The 26,299-nt window shown below is 39.5% G+C and overlaps 2 protein-coding genes across 2 annotated transcripts; both read right to left on the minus strand.

Annotated features, from left to right (window-relative positions):
- Window positions 1–1,219: 1,219 nt before the first annotated feature.
- Window positions 1,220–11,341, minus strand: KLHL41 (kelch like family member 41). The gene is made up of 6 exons (XM_005442874.4): window positions 9,135–11,341; window positions 6,343–6,500; window positions 6,143–6,250; window positions 4,971–5,156; window positions 3,046–3,192; window positions 1,220–2,200 (listed from the first exon to the last, which is right to left on the minus strand). The coding sequence occupies exons 1-6, from the start codon at window positions 10,242–10,244 to the stop codon at window positions 2,089–2,091; spliced, it is 1,821 nt and encodes a 606-aa protein (XP_005442931.2). The 5' UTR covers window positions 10,245–11,341; the 3' UTR covers window positions 1,220–2,088.
- A 143-nt stretch (window positions 11,342–11,484) lies between these two features.
- On the minus strand, window positions 11,485–24,959 carry BBS5 (Bardet-Biedl syndrome 5). The gene is made up of 12 exons (XM_055719059.1): window positions 24,793–24,959; window positions 22,581–22,663; window positions 21,720–21,785; window positions 19,784–19,833; window positions 18,941–19,068; window positions 17,916–18,051; window positions 16,833–16,928; window positions 16,230–16,292; window positions 15,330–15,464; window positions 15,132–15,215; window positions 13,254–13,277; window positions 11,485–13,147 (listed from the first exon to the last, which is right to left on the minus strand). Exons 1-12 carry the CDS (start codon window positions 24,852–24,854, stop codon window positions 13,046–13,048), a joined length of 1,029 nt encoding a protein of 342 aa, XP_055575034.1. The 5' UTR covers window positions 24,855–24,959; the 3' UTR covers window positions 11,485–13,045.
- Between the last annotated feature and the right edge of the window lie 1,340 nt (window positions 24,960–26,299).

The following is a 26,299-nucleotide window of genomic DNA, read 5'->3' on the forward strand; positions in this document are numbered from 1 at the left end:
AACTGCATTTCTGGATTGACCGTTATGTACCTGGCTGTTGCGTTGGGTTTTTTTTAAACTACTCAGTAGTAGGAGAAGGTATTTTTATTAACTCAATACAAAGCAGGACACTACTGAAAAGCCAGGGGAAAACTGACAGAACTGATCTAAGCTGCAAGGTGCTTTTCTTCTGAGGCAGCCGTCACAGTTCTGGGATGACTGAAAAAACTAGTAGATGGTTGCTTATGCTATCAAATGGACAAGGGCTCCAGTACACAGAAGACGAGTGCTTTGAGGAAACATCATTGAAGACACAGCACATCGACTATATGCAGATTATATTTTGTATGAAATGGAGAAGACAATCATAAATAGAGGTTAGGATCTCAGAAGGTGAGCTACAAATCAGAGGGCTCTTGCATAACCCTGCTTCTGTACAGATGGCCTTCAGGGAGCAACCTTGGAGCGTAAGAAAGGTGGCGGGGGCTGTAGTGATCAGTCGTGGGTGGTCACGCGTTGAGCTGAACCCTGCTTTTCAGGTAGCCATCAGCCACTCTGTGCTAAGCCCAGTATCTTCAAGTTACGTGTGGATGAGTATTGACAATGGGAAGAGGATTAAAACTTGCTACGAGTGGATTCAGAAAGGGCACCTAAGAAAAGCGATAGACGAGTATTTCAGTCAAATGTGCTGGTTTTGATCCTTTGCAGCCATTCTTTCTGAATTAAATCAGCAAGTGTTAGAGCAGATGGGCTGGTGTAAACCAGTGATGTAACTGGAGCCAATGAAAAGATGCTAAGAACAGCTGAAGATTTGGGTACTAAAGGGGAAAACAGAACAGATGTCCCACAGATTAAGTACCAGCGTACAGTAACGTACTGAAATGAGCTGCGACGGCCGTGCCTTTGCCATACGTTTACCTCTGTCACCTAGGAGGGCAATGCAAGGGCTGATCTGATAGTTGGAAGTGCTGTTCGGTCAGGCGGGGTGGGCTGCTTTCCCAGTTTTCCTGCTGTATTGGTCGTCATTAGATTTAGGTTTGTGACATCCTTTAGATTTATGACACCCTCCTTATTCAATGGAGAAATCCTTTCAAGATACACTAAATAAAAATGGGTGGGCATGCTCTACTTTAAGAAGACTGAGTGGTTTGTTCTGGGGAAAGGCTGTATTAAGAAATCTGTGTCCTGTCAATATGATAGTGATCATGAGCAGATCATTAAAAGAGACACCAGCACGTGATACTTTTACAGTTTTAAAAACAAAGTTTAATTGTTCAAAGTTTCAACATCAAAATGCATCAACATTACTTTTAGATGTAAAAGTCCTCTCTGCTATAGGTATTTGCTGATTAGCAAGTCTTCTAGGACTTTTTCATGAATGCTTGTCTATGACCTCAGATCTCTTGAGAAAAACTTCCATAAAATACTCACTTTGGGAAATAAATATAAAAGCATAAAAAAGTGGAAAACCCTTGTTACCAGAAGCTTAAACATAGAGTTATTAACCTTATGCACTTGTCTCTCTTTCCTCACATCTGGCTACTAGTATAGCTCTGGCTGTTAGCCCACTTTTGTTTTCAATATACACTTCATATTCCAGACTAAATTATTTTTAGAAGGCCCTAATGAAATATTTTCAAGATACGGCTGGAGAATGCACGATCTACATATATTGCTGAAGGGGGAAATTGGACTGTGCAAACAGCCAGTTAGAATAAAGTTAGCTTCCTGCTAGTTGCATTTAATTAAGTCACGGGCATTGTAATATAAGCCACCAATATCCTGGATTGCCTGAGCGTAAGGAAGTCTTAACTAGTTTTATTGGCAATTTCACAGAGTGAAAAATGGGAGTTCTTTCTCTCTGAAATCTTCATTTATTCTAATCAACGTTAGTTAGAATTCTTCAGGATTTTAAACACTGGCAAAAATTCAGTTGTTGGTTAGCTAGTAAATCTTAAGACTGGGACAGACAGGTGAACTGTTTAACAGTTAACAGTATAACTAGTATGCTGCTACAAAACTCTGTACAGTCTGGGGACATTTTCATGCAACAAAACCAGAAGAGCCTATCAAAACTCCCTCCCCATATCACATTTTCCAGCATTTTGTTTACAGCTTTGATAACTTGAAGAGGTTTAAGCGTGTAGCGAGGCAGGAGGCTCCTGTAGCATATCGGATCTCTTTCAGTATGCCAATCCATTCCTTCTTTTCATCATCATACCTGCATATTTAACAAAATAGGGTCAGAACATCTTAAAATTTGAGTTTGATGCTTCATCACAAATACACGAAAAGGAGGATAGTCCACATGCTGCAAAGGCTTGTAGCAACCACGTGCTGAAGGATGCCACAAAAGGCTGCTTTTGTCCTCTAGAGCAGAACAGAAATGTTCTTGCACATGTGAGCTCTTCTCCTGGTCATACTTCAGTTACTCCTGTAAAAGCTTCCTCCTTGTCTTAAGGATCCCTTCTGAATTCCGTCAGATTCTTGCACATAAAGGTGTTTTTTATGGGAATCCTTCCTATCCTGCCAGTTAAAACTCCTGAATTTACCATAGCAACTGAAGAGTCATAGCAGAGATGTGATGTTTCATCACTAGTACTGTGATTTAGATTAAACCCAAATAAATCTAGGAGGTAAGGATTTCTGGATCTCTTGAAACAATTACTCATTTCACTATTAACACACGAAGATGTACAAACCTCTATGTATATAGGCTTTACTGCATAATAATGTCACAAAACAGAGAATGTTTTTATGGTGCACTTACAGGGTTAAACCTGCCAAGAGATATGGCAACTTGCTCTCTTTAAAAGAATAAAAGAATCTGGAGATTATGACACAGACTGTTCAAATTATTAGTAGCTGGAAGTAGTAATTAGATACAAATCTCATGTTTATTTGTTACTTTCTGACAAACATTTCTATCTGTCACCAAGCGCTTTACAGCCTGTGCTGTGGTTCATTTCGAGTTAAACAGAGAACTAATTTTACCCTCCAGTGTCTACAAACCTCAGTTTTTGATACAGCTTTCCACCAGGAAAGGGTGATTAACTTTAAACTTACTTCCATATGTCAGTAACTTCACTGGGTGCAAATTCTTTAGATTCAAGCTGAATCATTGCAAAGCCTCCAATAGCATACAAAGCTCCGCTTAAGGTGACTAAACTGATGGAACTTCTCTCTTGGGGAAATTCAGGCATAATCTCCCACCTAAAGATGAAAAGAAAAACCTAAGTTAAACAAACACGTGAGAAATATTCTACACTGAATGCACTAAAATACACCTCTGGGTGACATAAATTCAGGTACCAAGGATCACTTGAGTGAATGGTAAAAGGAAAAAATTCTGAGATTAATCAGCGATGAGTTTCAGTGTCTCCATCCCCACAGGAAATTCCTGTGAGTCTTAAGTGACAGAATTACACCGTGATGACATCTCTTCCCAGAGACCACCTCTTACAGGTCGCCTGGTCCCATCGTCAGTAATAGGCTTCATACAGGTGTCTTGTTCCCCAGCTACTCTCATTTTTTTCCCCTGTAGTTTTCAAAATGCATATCCATTTCAAGTGGCATCAACATACTAATTTGCATATATAAGATGGAGCTCATTAGCATAATTTCAAGTGCTCTGCCAATTCATACGTACAAACATACAGAAGATACAGACATCGCACTTCTGGATAATGTCAACATTAAAACTAATAGACGAATTTGTCTCTCTTGCTTGTGTGACTTGATTGGAAAAAACCAGAGTGAACCAAGACAAGAACCTGCAGATTTTTCAGACCACAGGCTGCACAATGAACAATGGCTGAGAAGAACGTGCCAAACATCATGGTAACAAAACAACCTTTACTTTCTATAGAAGGTGTAAAGCTCAAAGTTCCCTCATAGGATTACTACTTGCACAATTCACATTTGTGTTGTTACATTTTATAAGCAAGTCTCTTTGGGATAGCATACATTTAAGTTAAAGCTTTTGTTGTAAGGTTCATGGCTGCTAATGGCACCTGTCAGTGAAGACAGCACAGCCAAATGCGTTTATATACAATAGAAGTGATTATTAATAAAGAGGTGCATCCAGAACCACTTACATGTTTGAGCTATCATAATAAAGCTTTACTGGCATTATTTTAAATAAACTCTGTAAATAAGATGATAGGAAGGAGGAGCAGCAAACATAACAAAAAGGAAAATTCAGAGTAGAAAGACAGATACAGAAGGTGTAAACTCCTAGAAAATCATAAACATTCAAGGGATGCCAATTGCAAAAGATTCTGGCTGTGAGGAAGAACATCAGGAAGTCTCTGGACCAAATAAGCAAGCTAATTCCAGGTATGACTTGCTCTCTGCTGTTACTACTTTTTCTTTATAGTATTTCAGAGCATGGACTTAAAATTGAAAGTAATCCTGGAGTTTTCATGTTAAAGAAACAAGCAGAATTATCTGCCTGTCACTAACTAGTGGTAAATGGTATTTTCTGTGGTAAGGTAAGTGAAAGGCAAGACACCACAGGGCCACATACCCGAAGGACATTCAGCTGTTCCTGTTCAGGCATCTGGTTTCTCTTGCTGGGGTTTCATGCTTAGTGCCAGTGCTGGTTCAACTAGACTGTGCGGCCCTTGCCCCTTTCTTCCACTTCTCCCCTATTATGCCAGCACACCTGCTCACGTGACCATGTGGTCAACTAAGTTGGGAAAGTAATCAGACTTTAAAAAAAAATAAAAAATTAGAGGGTGGGTCATTCACTGTGAACTCTCTGATCATGTTTGCAGTGAGTTACGTTAGCACAGAAAACGTGCGTAGGGGCAGGAAAAACAAGCGGAGGTGCAGGCTCTTGAGCTGCTATTGGTGCTAAAGAAGTGACTGCAGACCAAGTGTCTCAGTGGGAGCACAGGCACCTGAGCACCATCGTGACTCACCTCAGAGCCCCTAAAAGCCCAGATGATAAACCACTTGCTTAAAAATAGCTTGAATACTGCACTCACTTATTGGTGGTCAGATCAAAAGCTTCAACAGATGCAGTAAGGCCTTCTTCAGTGACACCACCTGCAATGACAATCTTGCCCTTATGGACAGCTGTTCCAAACATCGAGCGAGCCACTTTCATTGGAGCCAGATCTCTCCAGTCTCCCTTCTTGGGATTGTATACAAATAGTCTGTTAGTGCATTTCCTGGGGAGGAAAAAGAAAATCTGCGATCATTTCTAATGAACTTCTGGCTTGTTCCAAGCGAGATTTAGCTGAAGTGGACTGTGTGGGTTTATGTAGAACACCTCTTTCCTCTCCATGAGATCTGTTCTTGTATCTAACCTGGGAATCTCTGCATGTCTACAAAGCACTAATCACATCCATAGAACTAAATCAAACGTTAAATGCTGCTTACACAGGGCAGAAATTTCAGCGTACCTTACAGGAGAAAGACAATGTCCTTTCCCTGTGCATTGTATTCAGACGGGTTTGTGGAGGAGTGTGTGACAAAGCTTACAGAAGAAAGATTACGGTACTATTTTGGCTGGTATGACAAGCTTGTATATTAAATGTCCCCTGTACAAACACTGAAAAATTACCACCATGTGCTCAGTGTGAGTGAAGACTTTGATTTTCCTTATGTTATACCCATTAAGATATAACAACCACCACAGGTCAGAAAATCTGAAACACTGACACAGTAACTCTATGGCACCAAAGTATTTCTGGAAGGAAATAATGCTTTCAGTGAGGGTCCTCATAGCTATGTATTACTATATGTGTCTGCAACGCAAGTAAAATTTGCCTTACAAGTATGGTCATTAAAATAACTAGTTGGGATTACAATTTATATGCAATTTTACTTTCTCATGAAAAAGATGTCCTATATACCATAAAGCATTCCCTTCTGCCATATTGTTAGCAACCTTAATCTAGAGATGTAAAAAAGGGAAACCCTGATTTCAGAGTGTGAGGGCTGCCCAGAGAAGCTGTGGAGTCTCATTCTCTGGAGACATTCAAAACCCACCTGAACATGACTCTGTGCAACCTGCTGTGGGTGAACCTGCTTTAGCACAGGGTTGGACTAGACAATCTCCAGAGGTCCCTTCCAACCCCAACCATTCTGTGAGTCTGTGACACAGGACCAACCAAATGTTAAGAAATTGTCATGAAAAGACTTAGAGACTCACTTATCATCCGTTTTTCCACCAAGACAATATATCAATCCATTGTTTGAGACGGTAGCATGGCCATATACTTTGATGGGTAGTTTTTTGATCTCGCCCCATTTCATTGCCCTGAAACATGAAAAATTTCACCATTAGGCTCTTCCAACTAACACTGGGCTATTTACATGCTATCGGAGGGCATAATTAAATTTTAAACATACACAGGATCATAGCACAATACTGAATCTAGAGACTCCTCCGTGCGAAGGTCCTTGCCTGCAATCACATAGATCTTGCTGTCTGACTCTCCCAGCCCGAAGAGGCACCTGGCTGACGGCAGTGGAGGAAGGGCAACCCACTCACCAGCGATGCTATCCAGCTGAAAGAGCATCAGAACAGGAAGTGTTAGCGAAGGCAAAATAGAAAAAATTCATACAACGAACACTGTTCCACAAAATCCGTCTAATTGCACTCACAGCCTCTCAACAGCTCATCTGCTTGCCCGAACGCCCTACCCCTTCCCTCAGTGCAGCTAATCAACGATGACTTCTACCCACACGTGCTTCATGGTGCCGAGACAAAACCACACAGCTAGCTCTCTCTGCATGTACTCATCCTCACAGAGTTTCTCTGCCTCTTTATTAAGCTCTTCTTCCTTGTTTAAAGGTCTGTTACTCTCTGGGTTCCCTATCCCATGTCGACAAGTAGTTGTTCTCCCCACCTGAAGGGAGCAGACACTCCTACCATCCCACACCTTCACATCTAGCTGTCACGCTCATCCCTACAATGAGAGATGCCAGACATCCTCACACCTTTCCTCTTACTGGTCAGGAAAATGGCAAACGGTACAGACATGTCTTCTGCAATCTCCAGAGCAGAAAAGGTGGTATTTCATTACAAATACTCTCAAAAACTCCTAGGATCTCTGAAAGCACAATGAATGAAAACTTCACTCCTAAGCAAAAAAGGCAGGCAACAGTATCAGTGTCATCCCCACTGAAGTACTCCCACGGCTGTCTCAGTTGATATCCGGTATGCTGAAAACACCTAAGGAGAAGCAGCAGCAGGAGGACTAAAGAAAACAAACAAAACAATATTTTCCTAGAAGCGGTGCTTAATTTTTTTTTTTGACCTGAGAACTTAAAATTGAACCCGAATCTCTCTAACATTCAAAGAGAATATTTTCTCTCTTTTATTGCATAAAGATTTCCTTCACAATGTACAGGAAAGGAAGGTAAAATGGGAGTTTGCATGAGTGTAAAAGCATTTGATAGAAAGCAAGAGAAAGTGTAAAGTAATCAGATCTGGGTTTAGCTCAGTGACATCTTTTTTCCAAAATTAAGTTCCAGAGTCCAGCTCTCCACACAGAAATTCATCTTCATGGATGTGGATTGCCCCAGTAGCTAGATCTGGGTGGTGTAATGAGGAGAAGATGTACCCATCACAGATCACAGCATGCTTAGTGAATCACTCTTGAAGATGACATATCTACTGATGATAGGGCATAAACCAGTCATGCATTTTTGAGCCAGTGGCTGCCTTGTTTTCTCCTGGGTTGCTAGTTAGCAAATAAAATGGTAACAGGTGCTTCACTGGTGGAGAAGGGGAGATCAGTAGGTGAAAATCGGTTTGGCACCACGTTAACATTTTAGAGGGAACAACAGCCACATGGGTAACGCAGACAAGTATTTTAATAATAGGCAGAAGAAGCGGCAACCAAACTTACAGATGACAAGCAAGAGAGCAGGATTTCAGGGGATGGATGCAGACATATTACAAATTGATGAAGTTTTCAGAATCCTACTTTATATCAGTCTGGAGGTTTAGTTTTTCAGAGGCCCCTTTGTAGTAGCCTGACAAGATTATGCGGTTCTGGATTATACACATTGTGACATCAACACATTATTTCTATCAGAAGAATATTTTTGTAACAAGTTCTGCACTTCAGTGATTAATGGTTTACACCTACATAAGGAAATGAAACAGTGCTAATCCCTCTCTAGCAGACTAAGATTTCCCTCTCATAGATACTAAAAATGCCTGAAACCAACTCTTTCACTGTGTGTGAAACCACAGTGAGCCATACTCCTGTAAACACTTAGTATTTATATTTTTTAATACCTGAAGGCTTAAAAATTTTAGCACTGCTTATCACTCTGCTTTATTTCATACTGACACAGGACCTGCTTTCACTCTATTAGGCCAATGTGCCTCAAGGCAGGGTATGGCTGGCAGCACATTGTATAATTCATCGTGAAATAGTTTAAATATCCCCCAAAGCATGTAGCCAGGTAGCTAAAAACACAACATCATTAGTTCATGGTGTAACCATGCCAAATCGTATTTTTTCTAATTTTTCTGAATATGTTGTGGAAATTAGTTTGTATTAATCAGCCTTATTATTTATACAGATTTACCAAGTTATAAAATTACACCCTCAGTTGAACATTGACTGTTTGCCAAGAAAACAACCTTCTACCTCTAAATTACATATTTTAGAATGCTCTTAGGTTTTCAAATGTAGATGTGACAAAAGGACTTCTGGAACTTGAGTGACAAACGTGGCACTTGAAATACGCACATTCCTGCTGTCATAAAAATATTCAGATGCAAAACCAGAAAGACATTCAGTCTAAAGCAGCTAAGAGCTCAACTTTGACGGAACTTAACAGAAATTCACAAAAGATATTTTACAAAAAACATTGCTAGGCCTAAATTTAGGCACCTGCATCATGAAAAATCTGGGCCTTAAAACAATGAAAGCTGGTGCCTAGATATAACGTAGTAATCCTTTTAATCTTTTCTGAGATCTCACCAAGGGCTTGCTCATGAAAGAGAAGATGCAGGTCCCTTGGTTTCATTTCTCTCTCCAAGACAGGAATAGCTCTCTAAAGATACTGCTCTCCATCGACCGTACAGAGAGACTAGACAACTCACTTGTGTAGACTCAGAACGCTTTTCAGTAACTCTTACAAAGCACACATTATGGCACCAACAATTATAAAGCTTATACCTGGAAGAAGTATGACTGGAAAGGCTGATCCTTGTTCTCCTCTTCCACATACAGTCCTCCAACAACGTAGACCTGATTTTGTTTGGTGACTATACTGGAATGATTTCTGGGAATCTGTTCTGCCAGAGCCGCTAGGTAGCATTCATTTTCAAGAGGATCATAAGCTACTGCAGCAGTGTCATTAACCAGAAGAATGAGGTCTTTCACAAACATGCCGTGCCTGGGAAGGTCATTTAGGTAGCCAGGCAGTAAATCTTCATCTCCTACATCGCCATTCACCTCCCCTTTGGTTGACTTTTCTGTACTTTTGCTAGAGTCAGGCAGTTTTCCAGCAAAAGCATCCTTAATAATCTTTACTTTTTTCTGAAGGTCTGAGTTGCTTTTAATTATATCATCCTTCTCAACATGTTCCTTGAAATATTTTTCTGGCATAAGACGAAAACGTATGCAGTCAAAAATTTCCCCCAGGCTCTTTACTCTGTTCTCCTTGTCTGTTCGCACCCATCTCATTACGGCTTCAAATACCAGTTCTTCCTTCTCTACGTTTAAGCTGTCAGGTGAAATAACCGAGATAAGTTCATGCGGGGCAAGCTGCATGAAGTCCTCTTCTTTGCAGATCTGCACAAAATGATCTGAAACAAAATCACGGGCAGAAAATGCGAGTCTTGGGCAATCAAGCAGGACACCTAATCGAAGGATAGCCAGACAGTTACCGACAGCAAGCCTCTTCTGGAGATAGGAGACGCACACAGTGAACACAGAAGGGATCTGAAAGCGACTGGCCAAAGCAAAAATATCTTGCACGTTAGAATCATTAAGATCAATACTTGCTGAATAAAGGTATTTGACAATCATATCCAGGATGTTGGCGTCAACATTATCTAGAACTACCTCCTTCTTTTTCTCTTCATTTTGTTCTGATAAGAAGTACTCACGAAAATAAGGGCTACATGCTGACAGAATCAATCTGTGGCAAGGCAGGCTTCTGTCACCAGCTTTTAGAGAGCAATCTATGAACTTTTTCTCTTCAAGGAGTTCCTTGAGGCCATCCTGAAGAAGGGTGGATTGGTAAAGTCTAAGCTCTTCAGTGAGTTCCCTTTGGGAATCCATTTCGCAAATACTTGGGAAAGGGGAGGGAGCAGAAAGCTTTTAGCTGTTGCCTGCTCAAAGGTCTGCCTGTAAAAAAGGCAGACCAATGTGCTTTGTCCTGCCTGAAGCCTCTCTGCAATTTAATCTCACTAGCTAAATATAGGTACATACTCTTACAGGTCGGAATTTAGGATGGATGGTTTGGAAAAAAAAAAAAAAAAAAAAAGAGAGTTGCTCTCACAGCTGTTGAAGACTGAAAGAAGCAACTGTTGCTTTTAGTCACTACCGTCAAGTTTTGCCATCATTCTCCACATTGATTCAATGAGATTACATGCAACGTAAGAAATTACTTGACATGAGTAAGGACAGCAGAATCTGACCCTCGCTGAGACAGCTATGAGCTATATGATGTTACCAAATAATCTGAAATAGAAATATTAATTAATCAAGTTGTCAGCTGCAACTACCATTCACTTTTTCAAAATAGCTTAATTGCTACAGTCATAAAGATAGTAAAAAAACCTCTAGAACTTTGCATCAATTATCTATGATCTAAGAATATTTTTTACATACCCATATCACATCTGCCGTTTCTTCAGATATTGATAATAAGACTTCGAAATTCCTTTTGAGCTTCTTCTTCATATCCCTTTGGTTATATTTATTTGTAAACAAAACCCTACTCTTTAGACGTAACGTATACATTATTCAGGTAAAATTCTGCTTTCAGAAATAACTTCAAATTAAGTCTCCACACCCGCCTTAATAAACCCCATTCTTCATTTTAAATCATCTGTAGACATTATCGTGCTTTTAAGATTTGACTATACTAGAAATGCTATATTTAATTGCTGTTAAACTAAACTGAAAACAGTACATAAGAAAGGTAGAACAGAGAATGAAAAATGTGTAATCCACCATATTAACATTATTCAATGTATGTGTAATTTTTTTTAAAAAAATGTGTTGAATTTAAATTAGAGAAGCCCCAAATCAGTCAAGTAGTTTGAAAAGTGAATGTGAATTTAGGAAAATTATGCATGTGTTGAAGGTTTCATAATTTAGACCGGGAACATTTAGATTTTTATCCAAGGTGGTAATATAGATCAAACAAATTTGAAATTTTAAGTTGTTTAATATACCCTGATGAAGGACTGTACTTTGCTCATATAGAGAATGCTTTTCACCCACATAGTAAAATATTCTTTGAACATAACGGAAACGGGATTGAAACACAACTATTTGAATGCAAGATCTACAGTGAGGTATAACATTGTTGAAGTTTATTGAAATAATGATTGCTTTTCAATATAGGTAGTATTTCATTAAAGCAAATACCTTCAGAGATTTTCTACAAACTCCACAATTACATTCACACGACAGTGACTTTACTATAACAGTCAGCTGCTAAAACAGCTGAGAGGCGAGCTCATTTGACTTTTTCCACTTATAGAAAATAGCATAGAGGTCTTATCTCACTAGAAAGCGTAACAGCTGCATCTTCCTTTAAACAATAAATGACTCATTTCTCTCTAACACATAACATCATAAAGGTCTAGTGACTCAAACACAGACGGTATTTGTGTGTGCACTTTTTTCTAGATAATTCCTTTAAGTGTTCTAGAAAAAAAAAGGAAAGAAAAAGGAAAAAAAAAAAGAAAACACTGTATGAGGATATCTGGATTACAATTAAGTACCTGGAATGATATGTGCTGAACATTAAACAAAATTCTGAGACATCAAAACTAATTTGAAACAGTATTGTCTAAGTTAGCACTAACACAGCACCGCTGCAATGGCACAGCCAATATACCTAGAGACAACATGTTCTACATATGATGATATTTCTGTGTTTCATAGAAATCTGATTTTGACTTAGATACAATCATTATGGGAAAGTACATCACCGTGTATAAATACAAGAATATTTTAAATTGAGCATCAAACCATATCCCACAGACTGCCCTATCTCAAATGATGGTCTCCCTGTACATAGGAAGAGGAAGCTTCCTTTTCTGACCTACTTCTGGGTAAAATGGCAGGTGGTGGCTGGTCCTGGCAGCCAATCACAGGGCAGTCTGCAAACACAGGGGTGGTTAAGTTGAAAAAAAAAAGAGAGAGAGAGAAAAAAAGTAGCTACCTGCCATAAAATGGCTGCTGAAGCTGAAACACTGTGGCAGACCCTGTGTTGTTAGGGGAGGGGGCGTCCTGCCCTGACAGCCTTCTGGGGGAGGCAGGATGGGGTGGCTGATCCTGCCAATCACAAGCCTGAAAACACCTGAGGTATAAGTGCGTCAAAACCCACAGCCAGCCAACCACAGACCAGTATGAAAACATGGCGGTAGGACATTTTACATAATGGCAGCTGAAATAAAATGGCAGCCACTGTGCACATCGTGGGGAGGGACTTCCAGGTCCTTATAGCCAGACAGAAAGAGGGACTTCTCAGGTGCTTGCAGGATGTGACCAGAGGAAAGGTGGGACTTCTGGGGCCAGTGGAACATGTGACTGCCAGCAGCGGACAGGGCTGCCACCAGCAGCTGGGGCTCCACCCCTTCTTATAGTAGATATCGGTTGTCCTGTCACTGCTTACAGAACCAAGGTAATACATACAAAGCTTTTACACATACGAGGGTTTTGAATAATCTTTCCTTTATGACATATCCTGAGGACATATTATCTAATATTTGCTGCTCTTTAACTTTGGCATGTCATTTTTCTGCTAATCCGGTATTTCTAAATTACCTTCTACAGATCTCACAAGCCGAGTAAGAACTGAGAGTCTTTACTTGCTTTAGGAAACAAACACGTGCCAATCTAAATCAGGTCATTACTTCCCAGAGTCCCTGGAGCGTGAATCCATCCTTTAGCTTCTCTATTGCAAGTCCTAGTTCTTCTGAAAAAACAGGCTCACCATCATGTTGCTTTTTTGAACACACGAGATAAGAAAGAAAGTAGAAGGTACTTTTTAGCTTTATTATCCCATTTTTAACAACATGAATTTGATAGTATACAGAAAGATGTTCTTACCTTGTTTTCATCAGCAAAGTAAGCCTACAAAAGAAAAAAAAAAAGAACTCACAACCTTTGGAAAAAAAAGTGGTCTAAAACCAAGTCTGCTAAAAATTCCTTGGGGTCAAAACTGTTATTTGGTATGTTTTCTGCAACAAACCAGACTGGCTTTTATTTTTGTTTTCTGAACAAGAACAGAGGTTTTTATACATTGAAATAATTTACAAAAGGGTTCTAACAGGAGCTGGTGATTATGCTGTTTTTCATTAAATACCAGTCTTTTGAGTTTTCCATCATAATAAACAATTATTTTAAAATGGTAAAATTTTCATATTACATTTGTTACACTGACAAATACTTTACAGGGAATAAAATGTTACCATGAAGGCAAACGAACAGCATCCTAGCATCTTCTGCCTCACGTGCAGCAGCACTTGTTATTAAATTTCAAAAATTAACTTCAAATGTAAGTAATATCAAAATTCAGTTAACCTCATATTCAGTGTAAGAAATAAACACAGAGTAACTGAACAATTAACCAAATATTTCTACTTTCAGTCAGATACCTGTGAAAGAGACACAATCTTTCCCATTCTGTGCGTGTGGAAATTAACGCTCAAATTCTTCAGGACAGCAGATCTCTGAAAATATTCTCAGCTCTAGAAGTCTCTGGACCAGCAGGCTCTAGATCTTCATATTTACCAAAGAAAGCCTGATCTTGCTTCAGCTGCCCTTATGGACTGGCGAGGGGCAGCAAAGGAAGCATTTTCCTGCTCAGCTGGATCTCAAGCTATGTAAGACTCCACAGAACAGCATAGCAGCTGCCAACTGTCATGGAATATTGGTCTGGAGCCACTTTTTGGGCCCTGGACAATCCATCTCTCCTATAGCAAACACCTTCTAATCATTAACAGCTTCAGTTTTTGTATTAGAATATGCAAAGGAGTTATTTAATCCAGATTACATAGGCACCAATAGAGCAAACAACCTACTTTTAAGGAAAAAGGTAAGTCTTTAACTATGTTGAAGACTGTATAGAAATACGTAAAAATGAAAAAAAAAATGGCAAAAAGGTGAAGGAAAAGGAGGGAAAGGAAGAGATAAGAGCTCACCTGCATCAGTAGATGACAGCAAAAGAAAAGAAGTTGGCAATAAGATTGGTACTAGCACTGCACCAACAGTAGTAGCTATTTAAAGTAGTAGCTATCTAAAGTAGTATGTTAGCACTGCTAGCACCGTATTTCCGAGGTGAATTAATAAAACACATCAACATGTCAAGGCTAGCACTTGAAAACGTGTACAGTCTACCTGTGCAATCTGCACAGTAAATTTGGAAATTCCTAGAAGATGGTCATAAAGCAACTTAATGCATTTAAAAGTAAGTTTTCCTGAAATACTGGGAGACTATCAGATACTAACAGTTTTCTAAACTGGTATTGTCAGGAGTGCAAAGGTTGTCAGGAGTGACTCAAAATTACTGCTGCCTTTCTAAAAATCTTTTAAGTCTGAATCTTAGATGAACATTGAGCATACAGATATCACCATCTATTTATCTGCTCCAAAAGAAGGGAGACTTTTTGAATATAATGTATTTCATTATATTATACTGCTAGTTTTCAAGCTATTCCTGACCTTCATGTGTAGAGAAACTACATACAACTACTACTTTAAATAGGTACTACTATTTATTTTGAATAATAGTTTATTCTTAAGTTCAAAACCCACACACAGAATTCCTGTAGCAACCAGGATTTTGAATAAAAGGCGTGTAGATGTGTTTTAAATATAGGAAGTTCAGTTGTAGCTTACCTTTGAGGATGACATCTCTACATTGCTTAAATTTCAAAAAACAAACAAGGAGTATTCCAGTTTTCCATTTTCTGGGGAGAAGCTTACCACAAAAGCATCTGTATATTCATCAGCTTCTATTTCCACATCATCTTGAACCTGCTCCACTGTTAGGTCTTCAAGAGGTTGAGGCTGCAAATCAAAACACTGAAGTAAGTAAATCCACATATCTAATATGTTTAATACATTTTTATTACTGCTGTTAACACAATACTGTATCTAATTTAGAATAAATGAGTGGAGTACCTTCTCTTCCATTTCATAATCCACTCCAAATATAGGGTTAGCTGAATAAACTCTGTGAAGTGAATTAATTTCTTTCACTGCCTCCTGTAGTTTCTCTGCAGGGTCTATTTTAAAACCAAGTACATATCCGCCACTCTATGTAACAGAGGAATAAAGAAGACACGTGTTTGCTTATTATTTAAACAACTTTTTCCCCTTGATAGGGATTTGCAGTTTAATGATAGCAAATTTCAGTTTGCTGATAAAATATTATCTGTATTTTGGCATTATCTTCATCCTGCCACTTAAACAATGGGTGAAATAAAAACAATGACAATGTTTCTCTATGAGGTAAATGAACTTTTAACTGTTAGCCCATTATATAAACAAAGAACAAACTTGGTACACAGAAAAACAAAAGCAAACAAGGATGGGAAAAAATCAGTAAGAGATCGTCAGTATCACTTCTAGCTAGTCAGCAAATGTTTAATCTGTTAGATCGTTATGCTGTTATTAAAGAAATTTTCAGATAAATAGTTGAACTTTTTTAAAAAAATCACCATTAAAAGCATTTTTTATTAAAGTCGAATTGAAGAAAAATAATTTTCCCTCTTACAGCAAAACAGATACACAAGTGAAAAAGATTAAAATTAGTGTCTTAAGTATAGAATTAATTAGATTCCAAAGATAATGTCAGAAAACACTGTTTTGAACAGTTATTTTGCTTTAACTAGTCATGCTGGCCTACTGTCATTTCGCTTCGAGACCACAGCCATATAGACCTCAACGTACAGGTGTTTTAAGCAGTTCAAAGATTACTTTCTTCACATACCTTAAAAGTAGCCCTGTAACAAGTCAGAATTAGAGAAATATTATATATAAAAATGTAACCAGTGAAAAAAGGCTATTAAAGCTTCTTACCTGCTGAGAACTCTCTATCACAAGCGCCAAGCCAAACTTTGAGTCTCTTATTTTTATTGAACGCTAATGGTAAAGAGGTAAAAACTGTTTGTTAAAAATTTTGGAATTACTTGATGAAAATCTGCTCTATGTATTTTTCAATATTTTTTAAATTCTTTTTTTTTTTTACACTGTGCTAATTAGAGCTACTGGCTGTGGAAGCTTGGCTACCAGGATTCCCTCCCATTTACCATTACAAATCTGAATCCCCGAACCTAAGGGAAAAGTGTTACCAGAAGTGGTAACAGTAGTAACAGATCATTTCTGAACATCAGGTTCACAAATCATTAATCCCAGTGTATGTAGGTGGCATGAAGCAACATAGTAAACAGTTTGAAAACTGGAAACACAAAGCATTTTCACTAACAGTACCTGCCCAAGAAAGCCCCTAATCTAGACAGAAAAATGGAAAAAAAAAGTATCTACCCTATGGTTGATGCTGGTAAAACTAAATTCCTCCCTGACTGTGGGACATGAAATACTAATTTTGGTGAGCTGGGAGTTTTAACTAAAGACTTGAACTTTCCCATTTTGTTCTGAAATTGGTTGTTTTGAGATACTTACAATTTGTAGATATGGTATGCTGACATTAAAGCTGTCATTCATATTTGCATGCCAAACAATTCTCACATTAGTAATAAAAAACGTTCCCAGATTTCCCTATTAAAGAAAAGGTATGTTAGAACTGCTTCGAAGTATACAGCCTTTTTTTCTAACATGATGATTACTGCTATCCACTTAAACGCAAGCAGCATATAGCTTCATATTTAATTCAATAAAAGGCTTATTCTTTCCACCAAAACCAGCTGAAATGCTTCCATTGATTGCAAGGAAGCAAGATCCAATCTTTAAAGGATACAGCACCCAAGTGGTGAAAATAGCTGGGAGTACCTATTACCGCAGTGAAGCAGGACAAAATCACAGCACAGCAGACCTCATGAGAGTACATGAAGCATCTGAGAGCATGCTTAACTGTACAGATCTGGAATTGGTGTATAGCGTAAGTATAATGGCATGTGGGTTAAACTTAGGCAATTGTGGAGATGTGTGCCAAGGGAACGAGGAGGAAAGAACTTTTTAGCTTGTCAGGATGGATCTTGTTTCCATTCTAGACTAAAATTGCACAGACAGAAATAACAGCTCCCATTTTGTTTCATGGCTCTGGGAAATACTTGCAACTAACGCCCTGTAATACAAATGGTTTTTATTTTTTCCTTACAGTCTTTATTTTTCCATGTTTTAACACATAGACTCCTATTCCAATAGTTTCAGTTTCCAGTAATCAAAAGACAATATAGTCTTACACTGTAGTCAAAGCTGCGTGTAAACATACAAATACTCAACAGAGCACTCTGGAAACACATGATCATCTTTCAGAATGATACAGAGCTTTAGACCCACAAATAAATCTTCTTAACAGGGACTGTGTACCTAGTTCCTTGAATATTAGCAGAGTCATGTAGACCTCAGGATCCCAAAAGGAGACTTTGTTACTGAGTAGTAAATACATGGGATCAGTTTCTTCGCATGCATCAACTAATAAACTGAATTAAGGGTAATTCCTTTGAGGTTACAATGCTATAGCAGTACAACTGCCAAAACACTTTAACTTCGCTGTAGTCAACATAGTCTCATTTTTCACTATACCTGGTCACTTGATAAATTCCAGACTCCATTGATTTTATCGTATATTTGTTCTTGTGGTAATAATCTCAGTTGCTTGTTTTGAATCAATGCACTTCTCAGCTTCAGGTCACGATACATTTTAGAAGTTTCATAAGCTCTGCAAAACATAAAAAATACAAGTTACCATTTCAGTGTCTTCTATTACTTTTACTGTTTGTTTCAGCACCAATATGAAATGTGTATTTTCAACTTTTCTGATCACCACATTGCAAAAAAATGAGAGCACTATCAAAACTTCATCAAGGTAAACCATTGTACTTCATCATTCCTTAATGAAGTTATCTTTAAAGGGGGTTTTTTTTGACACCTGTTTTGATCTACTGTATTGTTCACATGTGTGTGTATATATATATATATTTCTTTTCCTTAAGACAGTCATCTCCCAGCCTCTGCTGCAAAGCTTAAGTCTTCTGGGTCCCATGTTATAAATAGCATGGACATCAAGAATCCTGTATTTTTCAGTGCCAGTTAAGTCAAAAACATCCAATATACATAGGTCAGTATTCCACAGCTCTTAAATAGAAACCTATGGTAATGTATTATGCACACATTCATTCACATGACTTATGTTTATTGGGAAACATCCACTGTTTTGTAGTCAAGAGTTTTGACCAGGATTTAACTCTTCATTTCCATTACATGATCCAAAATTAAGGGAAATTATTATAGACAGAAATTATAGATAGAAAATACACACTGAAATTAGCTCTTTTGTAATTTTATTTGTTCAGATAGTACATACACACAAGGCGTATAAATTGTGATCAATGACTGGTATTAATACACATTAATTTTCTTTTTGCACAGTTATCTACTAGAATTTGTGATCGTTCTCTCCCTTCCAGAGATGCTGTTCTCCTCTTTTGGGAAAGTTTTCTGAATGGTAAATATGGGCAGTTATATACTGGGTCCATCATCAGTAGCAATCCCACATATTTGATTCATTGAATTTCGTAGATGAACAAACACGATTTTAAGTATGCTACCTGTGTACCGCAATAACTGAAGTGAAGAGCCTGGGACTCCCGGGGACAACATTAGTAAATATGAACTCAAAGCGTGTGTTGTTACATTTTGTCAATATATACAGCGCTTCTGTCTGCCCTCGCAATTTCTGTAAGGAAAAAATTAACATTTTGACAATATAGTAGCTTGACTGTACAGGCAATAAATAATCTTGACATGTTTTCAAAAGTCTTGTTCTAAATAGTATACCTGAAGGTGTAATCCTGATCCACTAATCTATTGTTGTCTTCAACTGGACTCAGGTTCTTTTGGAGAAACTAGTAGTATCATCAACAGTAGAACTAATGAACCCTGCCTGCTATACATTTGCAGTATCATGACCGAAGGAGTATTTTTGACTTTGTTACCATATGGCTGCCCAGGGAACCTACATAACCTCCCTGTTAGTTTTTTGCTGCAAGCAAAACCAATGGCTTCACAGTTGCATGTAATTCAAGTTATGTATTTGAGAGCCTTCTCGCACAGGATTAATGCCTCTCTAGACCTTTGTTAAATTTAGACACAATGAGCCCATGTGTGCTTCACTTACCTAGAGGGGAGAGGAATCACCAAACAGCGTGATTACATGAGTTTTACTGCCTTAGGAAACTGACTAAAACCATGCTCCTATAGAAATTTAAAACCTTCTCAACTTTTAAAACTAAACTTCCACTACTATCCTATTACTGTTCTTGTAAACTGTAAACTTTCAGATTACTGTTCATATAGTGCAATATGTATAAGCAATGAATTTTTACAAATTATTTTTTCTTTTAAATAAAATATTCTTTTATTATTTTAAAAAGTATTTTTTTGAAACTTACCGAGTTGGCAGTTCTTGTCGTTATATTTATAATGCAGTTGTAACCAACAGCTAAAAGTTAGTGGGGGGGAAAAAATAAAGAACAGTTTTGAGAACAAGAAAAAATAGTCAAAATTGCAAAGTACAATATTGAATTTTGTAGCACAGCTTTCGATGTTATTTGCGAGAATTACACAGTGGTTAACAATCTGGGCCTTAATCACAAAATCAAAGACTAATTTAAGCTGGAAAGGGCCTTGGGAGGTTTTCTGGTCCAATGCTCTTCTCAAAGCAGGACCAACTTCACCTGGCTACTCAGGGTACTGTTCAATTGAGTTTTGAGTATTTCCAAAGAAGGCAATTCCACAGCCACTCTAGGAGCCTGTTCTACTGTTTGCCATCATTGTGAATGTTTTTCTCATAATATCTAATCAGCATTTCCCTGGTTTCAGCATTTGACCGTTGCCTCAAGAAGGTCTGTTTCATCATAAGTTGCCCATAAGTTTCACCCTTATAAATAAAACTTTCTCCATTGATATAATACTTCGTAGAAGAAGAGCTAAGGAGATGTCCAAAAAAAAAAAAAAAAAAAGGCAAAAAGGAAAGTAGAAGTGTAGAAGAAACAAAAAGAAGAGGAAAAAACAGTTATAAATTTAACTTTGCCTCTTCTTCAGTAGTGCTCTGATACAAAATTAAAACAGAAACAATCCCAGCCATTCTTCCTAAAACAAACAGATGCATTAGAATGGTATGGACTAAATCTGAATGTCAATGACAGTCCTGCTACTGATACCAATAGAAGCACAGCCAGATGAAAACAAACAAACCCCAAAACCCACAAAAAAAAAATAAAAATCTGGAATAACCTAACAGGAATTTGCTTTGGCAAGATTCTGCTTCTCCAAAATCTCAGATGTGCTAGCAGTTACGCAGATAGGAATATTCAGTCTTTATGGAATCAGCACTTGCAAAAATAGCAGCAAAACACTATTTCCTAGGTTGCTTAAAAGAAATTTTCTAAAACAGCAATAGTAAAAAATGGCATCCAACAAACTATTATTTTTTTTGTCTATATATCCCTTAATGTAAGAAATAATGCATTATCTTGAAAGCTAGAAAGCACATTGAACTCTAAAAGCTGTAGGTTAGACTTCCTTGAGCTTCTACAATAGGGCTGAATTACTCCATAAGTTTGTGATCTCCTCTAAAAATGTCTATTCTAAAACTGAAATACACAAGCAAACATTTTTTTTTAATTTTATAAAGACATACAGAAGTAGCAGTGTGTGTGTGCACTTGTACGCACATGCACATACAAGACAGCAAATGCAGAACAGCAAGCAAGCAGAGAGCATAAGTTTATCTACATTATGAACAGGATACAGATTTTCAAGATTGACTGGCTATTAAGAAATGAGCACTGGAAATACTGTGAGTACAAAATAAATGCATCCTGCCCCTGTTTCAGCAAATTAAATTAAATGTGAATAGATATGCTAACTATGCATACAGTTAAAAATCAGAAGCTTATTCAAAGCTTACAATAGTAAATTTGGAAAGGCAGATAATTGTGGGGAATAAAAACTGTAAGACAATACAAAATGTTGAAAAAAAGATATATATAAAAATATAGAACAGGTGGCAACAAGACGTACAAAACTCAAATTTTTGTTTCTTTCTAGAAAAATGAATGAAACCCACATAGACCAAATGCAAAATGTCTGAAGTACTCTTCAACTTCTGTTCTGAGAAATTAACATTGAATCAATATTTTGCTGTGAATTGTTTTAACAGTTCCTATATTACAAACAGATTCAGCAGTAACAGTTTATTTCAGACTTTACAGAGCAACAGAACTATACTATTCTGTACTGTAATTGATACTATTGTGAAAGAATAGCATGCTACCACAAAGGAAACACAAAATTTGCAGTTGTTTAACAAGAAATTATACTTACAGAGATTGACTCTGGGCAATGACAATGAGCGCCAAATAATCCGCAAATTTGTCACAAGCAGTCTACCTGGAAATAACAAGTTTTTAGTCTGAACACCTTCCATTAAATGAAATGTTCCATTCTGTGGTACGTATTTACCTCTAGTTTTGAAACACCAGAATATTCCTTCCCCTCGAAAATCACTAAACACTTTTTTTTTTTTTTTTGGAACGCTAGGAGAGAAAATCCAGCAAGGAACAAATGAAACAACCTCTAATATATAACCAGCATTCTTCAAAACCAAACTGAGAACTGTTACTGATTTCACATCCACCTGTCTACAATAAAAATGCAGACACACAATCAGTGCAGAACTGCTCTGAGGAGAAGGGGAAGGCAGCGATTTAACTGTCGCAGCTGTCTTCATCAATAACCTCACCCCTTTATGTCACATGCAAATTTATTCAATTCTGTACCCTGTACAGAAGCACACCCAACCCCAGGAAGGGTCACCTCAGCTTGCTGTCTGCTTCATGTCCTTGCATACTAGAATATATATATTCCTTACCTAGTCACTCTGAAACAGATTAGGAAAAACTAAGCATTGAACAGAATTGCAGCAAAAGATCACCACAATATTTATAAAGGGATCATTCTTACAAAGCTTTCAATTCTAAACAAATTCTGAGACAAGATTATCACCTTCCTGTAATTTCCAACAAGAGATCCTATTCGAAGACACTCCAGGGGAGATAGAACTGTGAAATCTATTTTCTACAACAGACCATTGATCCAGAGTTCAATGGAAACCAAACAGGACCTTCATGAACCTGCACAGGTTAAATACTAGAAAGTTTACAATTCCCCTGAGTATGCAGGTACCTCTGTCTCCATTGTTTCCTTTGGTATCTTCAACAGACTCTAAGCAGTCTATAAGGACCTCTCCAGGTCTCATTTTCATTTGTCTAAAAGAAAAAAAAAATTACCTAATGAAAAACAGATTAGATGTATCATCCAAAAGAAGGCCATGTCTATTTCCCTACTTCACTTTCCTTTTGCTTAGTGCATCACACAATAAAAAAAATCCACATATACACACACATCAACATTACATACCTGAAATTGTTATCACTACATCTGGCATATTAATATTTTCCATACCTTTATTATTAAATTATAACATTAAATCAATAATTATGTAGCAAGTGTGACCAAGGAAACTATACTCCAAAATAGGAAGAAAGCACGTGAAAACAGGAGGGAAAAGCAAAAAAGTTCATTCACATTGATACGAGTTATTTACTTAAACAAATACGTAAATATCAGTAATGAAAAACAAGAAAAAAAATCTGAAAAACAGGGCTGTTAACTAATCCTTACAGTTAACAAAACATGGTCTTGGGAGAAGGAATAGACACCATAAATTTATCAACCTAAAAAGTAACAAGATAACCTCAAGGAAAACCAAATGGTTAATGAGACTGAACTGAAAATTACTTGAACTATGTGTGAACTATCCCGATTAGGGGACTAAAAGTTCCACCCCCAAGCAAAGCAAGCCCCCTCCCCACAGAACTCATGCGGGAGGAGGGGGGGGGGAAGAATGTTTTACCTTTAAATGGAGATTAGGTTTTAAGAGCAAATGAGAAGTAAGTAAACAGTTGTGCAAAGTGCATAAAATGTTTTACTGTGTGATAGGAGACAGCTAGCTTTATGGATTTACCAACTAGCACCCACCTATGTGCAGACATGCAGTAAGTTATCTTGACTCTGTGTGTGTATCAGCTTTTGCACACGGAGTGAAGAGCCCAGGTTTGGGATAATAACATAATTTGTAAACGGATAAAACTTGTTGCCTCATGCTGTACTTTTAGGTCATAAAGAGTGGTGCTAGGCTCAGGAAAGAATAGATGTCAGCAAAGAAAACATCAGATGCAGACAAACATGTGAAATGCTGCTCTGAATTTCCCCACAAAGGGCGTGGTTTGGGGTTTTATATTTTGCTTGACTTAAATGGCCTAACCATTCTAATTACACAACAGATGCTGTGTGAAATTTTGCTGTATTTTAATTGTATCGTGTAAAGCAGCCAAAACTCTTCAGCGTATTGGCACGACTGAAACAAAATGTGTTACCAGGAGGGGAATTCCACGAGATACTACTGGAGACCAGAACCAAGCCACCAGGTATGGCCTCAACAATACCTCACCGAACAGCACAAAAGACATTGGGCAGGAGGTAGCAAGAATAGTAACATCGGCATTAAAAGAAGTATGAAAGCAGGCTCTGTCTTCGTGACAGTTTCTTAAGAAAATAAGACAGAACTGCTTAGACATCCAGGACACAATTCCATCTTTCCGCAGGTCACGGTGGCAGCACGGCTGAGGGGCAGGCCGTGTCTCAGCAGGGTCACCTGGGGGGGAGGGAGGTGAAGCCCGACAGTCCGCTCAGCCTCCACCGCCAGACCACAGCAGCCAGCTGCCAGTTTCCAGCTCCAGCAACAAGAGCTACGCGGGGCTTTGCCACAGCCGCAGAGCAGCGCTATCCGCCCCAGGTACGGCAGACGGCCGCCAGCAGCGCCGGCCCTGCCCCGCCGAGGGGTGCCGCCAGCCCCGGCCCGCAGCGGCCGCAGCCCCTCCCCGTGAGCTCTGGCTGCCGGCGCCACGGCGGGGACACCGCGTCCTTGTGACCGGTGACTGCTACCGTCACCTCACACGCACCTGGGGCGTGCTTTTACTTCTCCGCGACAAGTAACGCTACAGGCGGGTGGGAAACGAATACCCTGCCCTCGGTCCTCCAGCTTGCAACCTCTTTTTTTTTTTTTTTTTCCCTTTCATAGATTCGATACGGTGACTTGACCCACCTCCCCAGCCCGCCCGCCTGAGCCGCGGCGGCCACCCCGGCCCCCTCCCACCCTGCCGGGACAGCGCGCCCGCCCACCGCCCCGCGCCGCCACACTAGGCGTGTTCCCAGCATGCACCGCGCCACCCGCGGCGGCCGCGCTCGCTCAGCCGCCTGGCAGAGGCCGGCAGCGGCCGAGAGCCGCGCTGTGAGGGCAGGGCAGGGCAGGGCAGGGCAGGGCAGCGCCACTCACTGCGGGGAGATGTCGAAGCGGACATCTCTGTCCTCCCACAGCACGTCCAGCACCGCGCTCATGGCCAGCGCTTCGCTCCCTCCGGCGGCCCCGCGCGCACCGTGGCAACGGGGGCGGTGCCCTGCGCTCCCGCAGCGATCGCGGTTGGCTGCGGCGCCAGGCGGGGGCTGGGCGGGCGGGTCCGGGCCGTCACCGCCTTCCCGCGCTGCCCCGTCGTGCCTTGCGGCAGCCCCGTACTGTGGGCGCGCAGCCGCAGTCACGCCGACTTGGCGGGCGTTTCGTGAGGGGGCGCGGGGTGCTCCGAGGCGGTGGAGCGCGGCGTTGTTGCAGCTTTTCCTCGCGTGTTAGTTCTGTCTGGCACAGAGTAACGTGTGTTGCCGTGGCCGATCGTTAAGCCAGCCCCCTCTACAGTCGGTAAACTATAAAGCTTGTGAAACCCTTACTTGGTAAATCACAGCTTGAAGTCCTGTGATTTCTGTTTTGGCTGTGGGGTTGTTTGTTTTTGACTAGATGGGATGTATCATATTTCTGATTTGGAATAACTTGAAAACCATATCTAGCAGAATTTTAACTGCAGTATCCTACCACTTCCAAATAAAAAGTACGAATCATAGAAAGAAACTTGACCTTTGACGGTTTTTTCCCTGGAGCTGGTCTGTGAATTAGTGAGGAACCCATTGATCCCATTGTCACCCACCTGGGAGTTGATAGAAACGTGATGAAGGAAGATGCCACGGCCGGTGCTGCCCGTGGCCCCTGGCTGGGCGGTGGGAAGAGCAGTGTGCCACCATGTCCGGGCTCCCTGGGTAGGAAGGGTAGCAGGTGTTGGACTTGAAGCCACGTTCCATTTTTTGTTGATACACCAAACTTAAAATTTGTTCAGGAAAAAACCCACAAACCCAACCAAAAATGACCATGGGGTTCCACATGCAGGAGTTACATCATCAGGAGCACGTTAACACAGTAAATAATTTAGCTGTGGAGTTGATGTCTAGCCATACGTTCAATCCCTGTTATCTTATTGTCAGCTTCTAGTGACATTCGGTTAGTCATGTATCTGTAACTTTGTATGAATGACTGTGCCCTTGAAGGAGAACTACAAGCCTGATAAGGAGAACATCCTGCCCCAGGAGGTGCCCACAGCCAGTTAATTCCAACAAAGACAAGAAGTCAGCAGAATGAGACACTAACTAGGGGAAAGGGAAAGGTGGCAGGGGGAGATTACAACCACCAGCTCAATTTAAAACTGGAAAGACGTACACCTCCCACCACCACCACCTGCAGGGAGCATGTGTGCTAATCTACATGCAAGCGAGGCTAATTTAAATATGCCTAACCAGTGGCAAAGAAGATAGTAATCACTGAGCTATAAGTGTAAATTCAAGTGTGTTTTTTACTAATCATGTAACAGGATAAATACGTAATTTTTTGTGTGAGTGGGCTTGCTTTGTGGAACACCACCTAGCCCCTGGCTTTGTGCATATGTGTAATAAAGAAATACCTCAAC

The sequence above is a fragment of the Falco cherrug genome, chromosome 8 (genome assembly GCF_023634085.1).
Source record: "Falco cherrug isolate bFalChe1 chromosome 8, bFalChe1.pri, whole genome shotgun sequence".
Lineage (NCBI taxonomy): Eukaryota > Metazoa > Chordata > Aves > Falconiformes > Falconidae > Falco > Falco cherrug.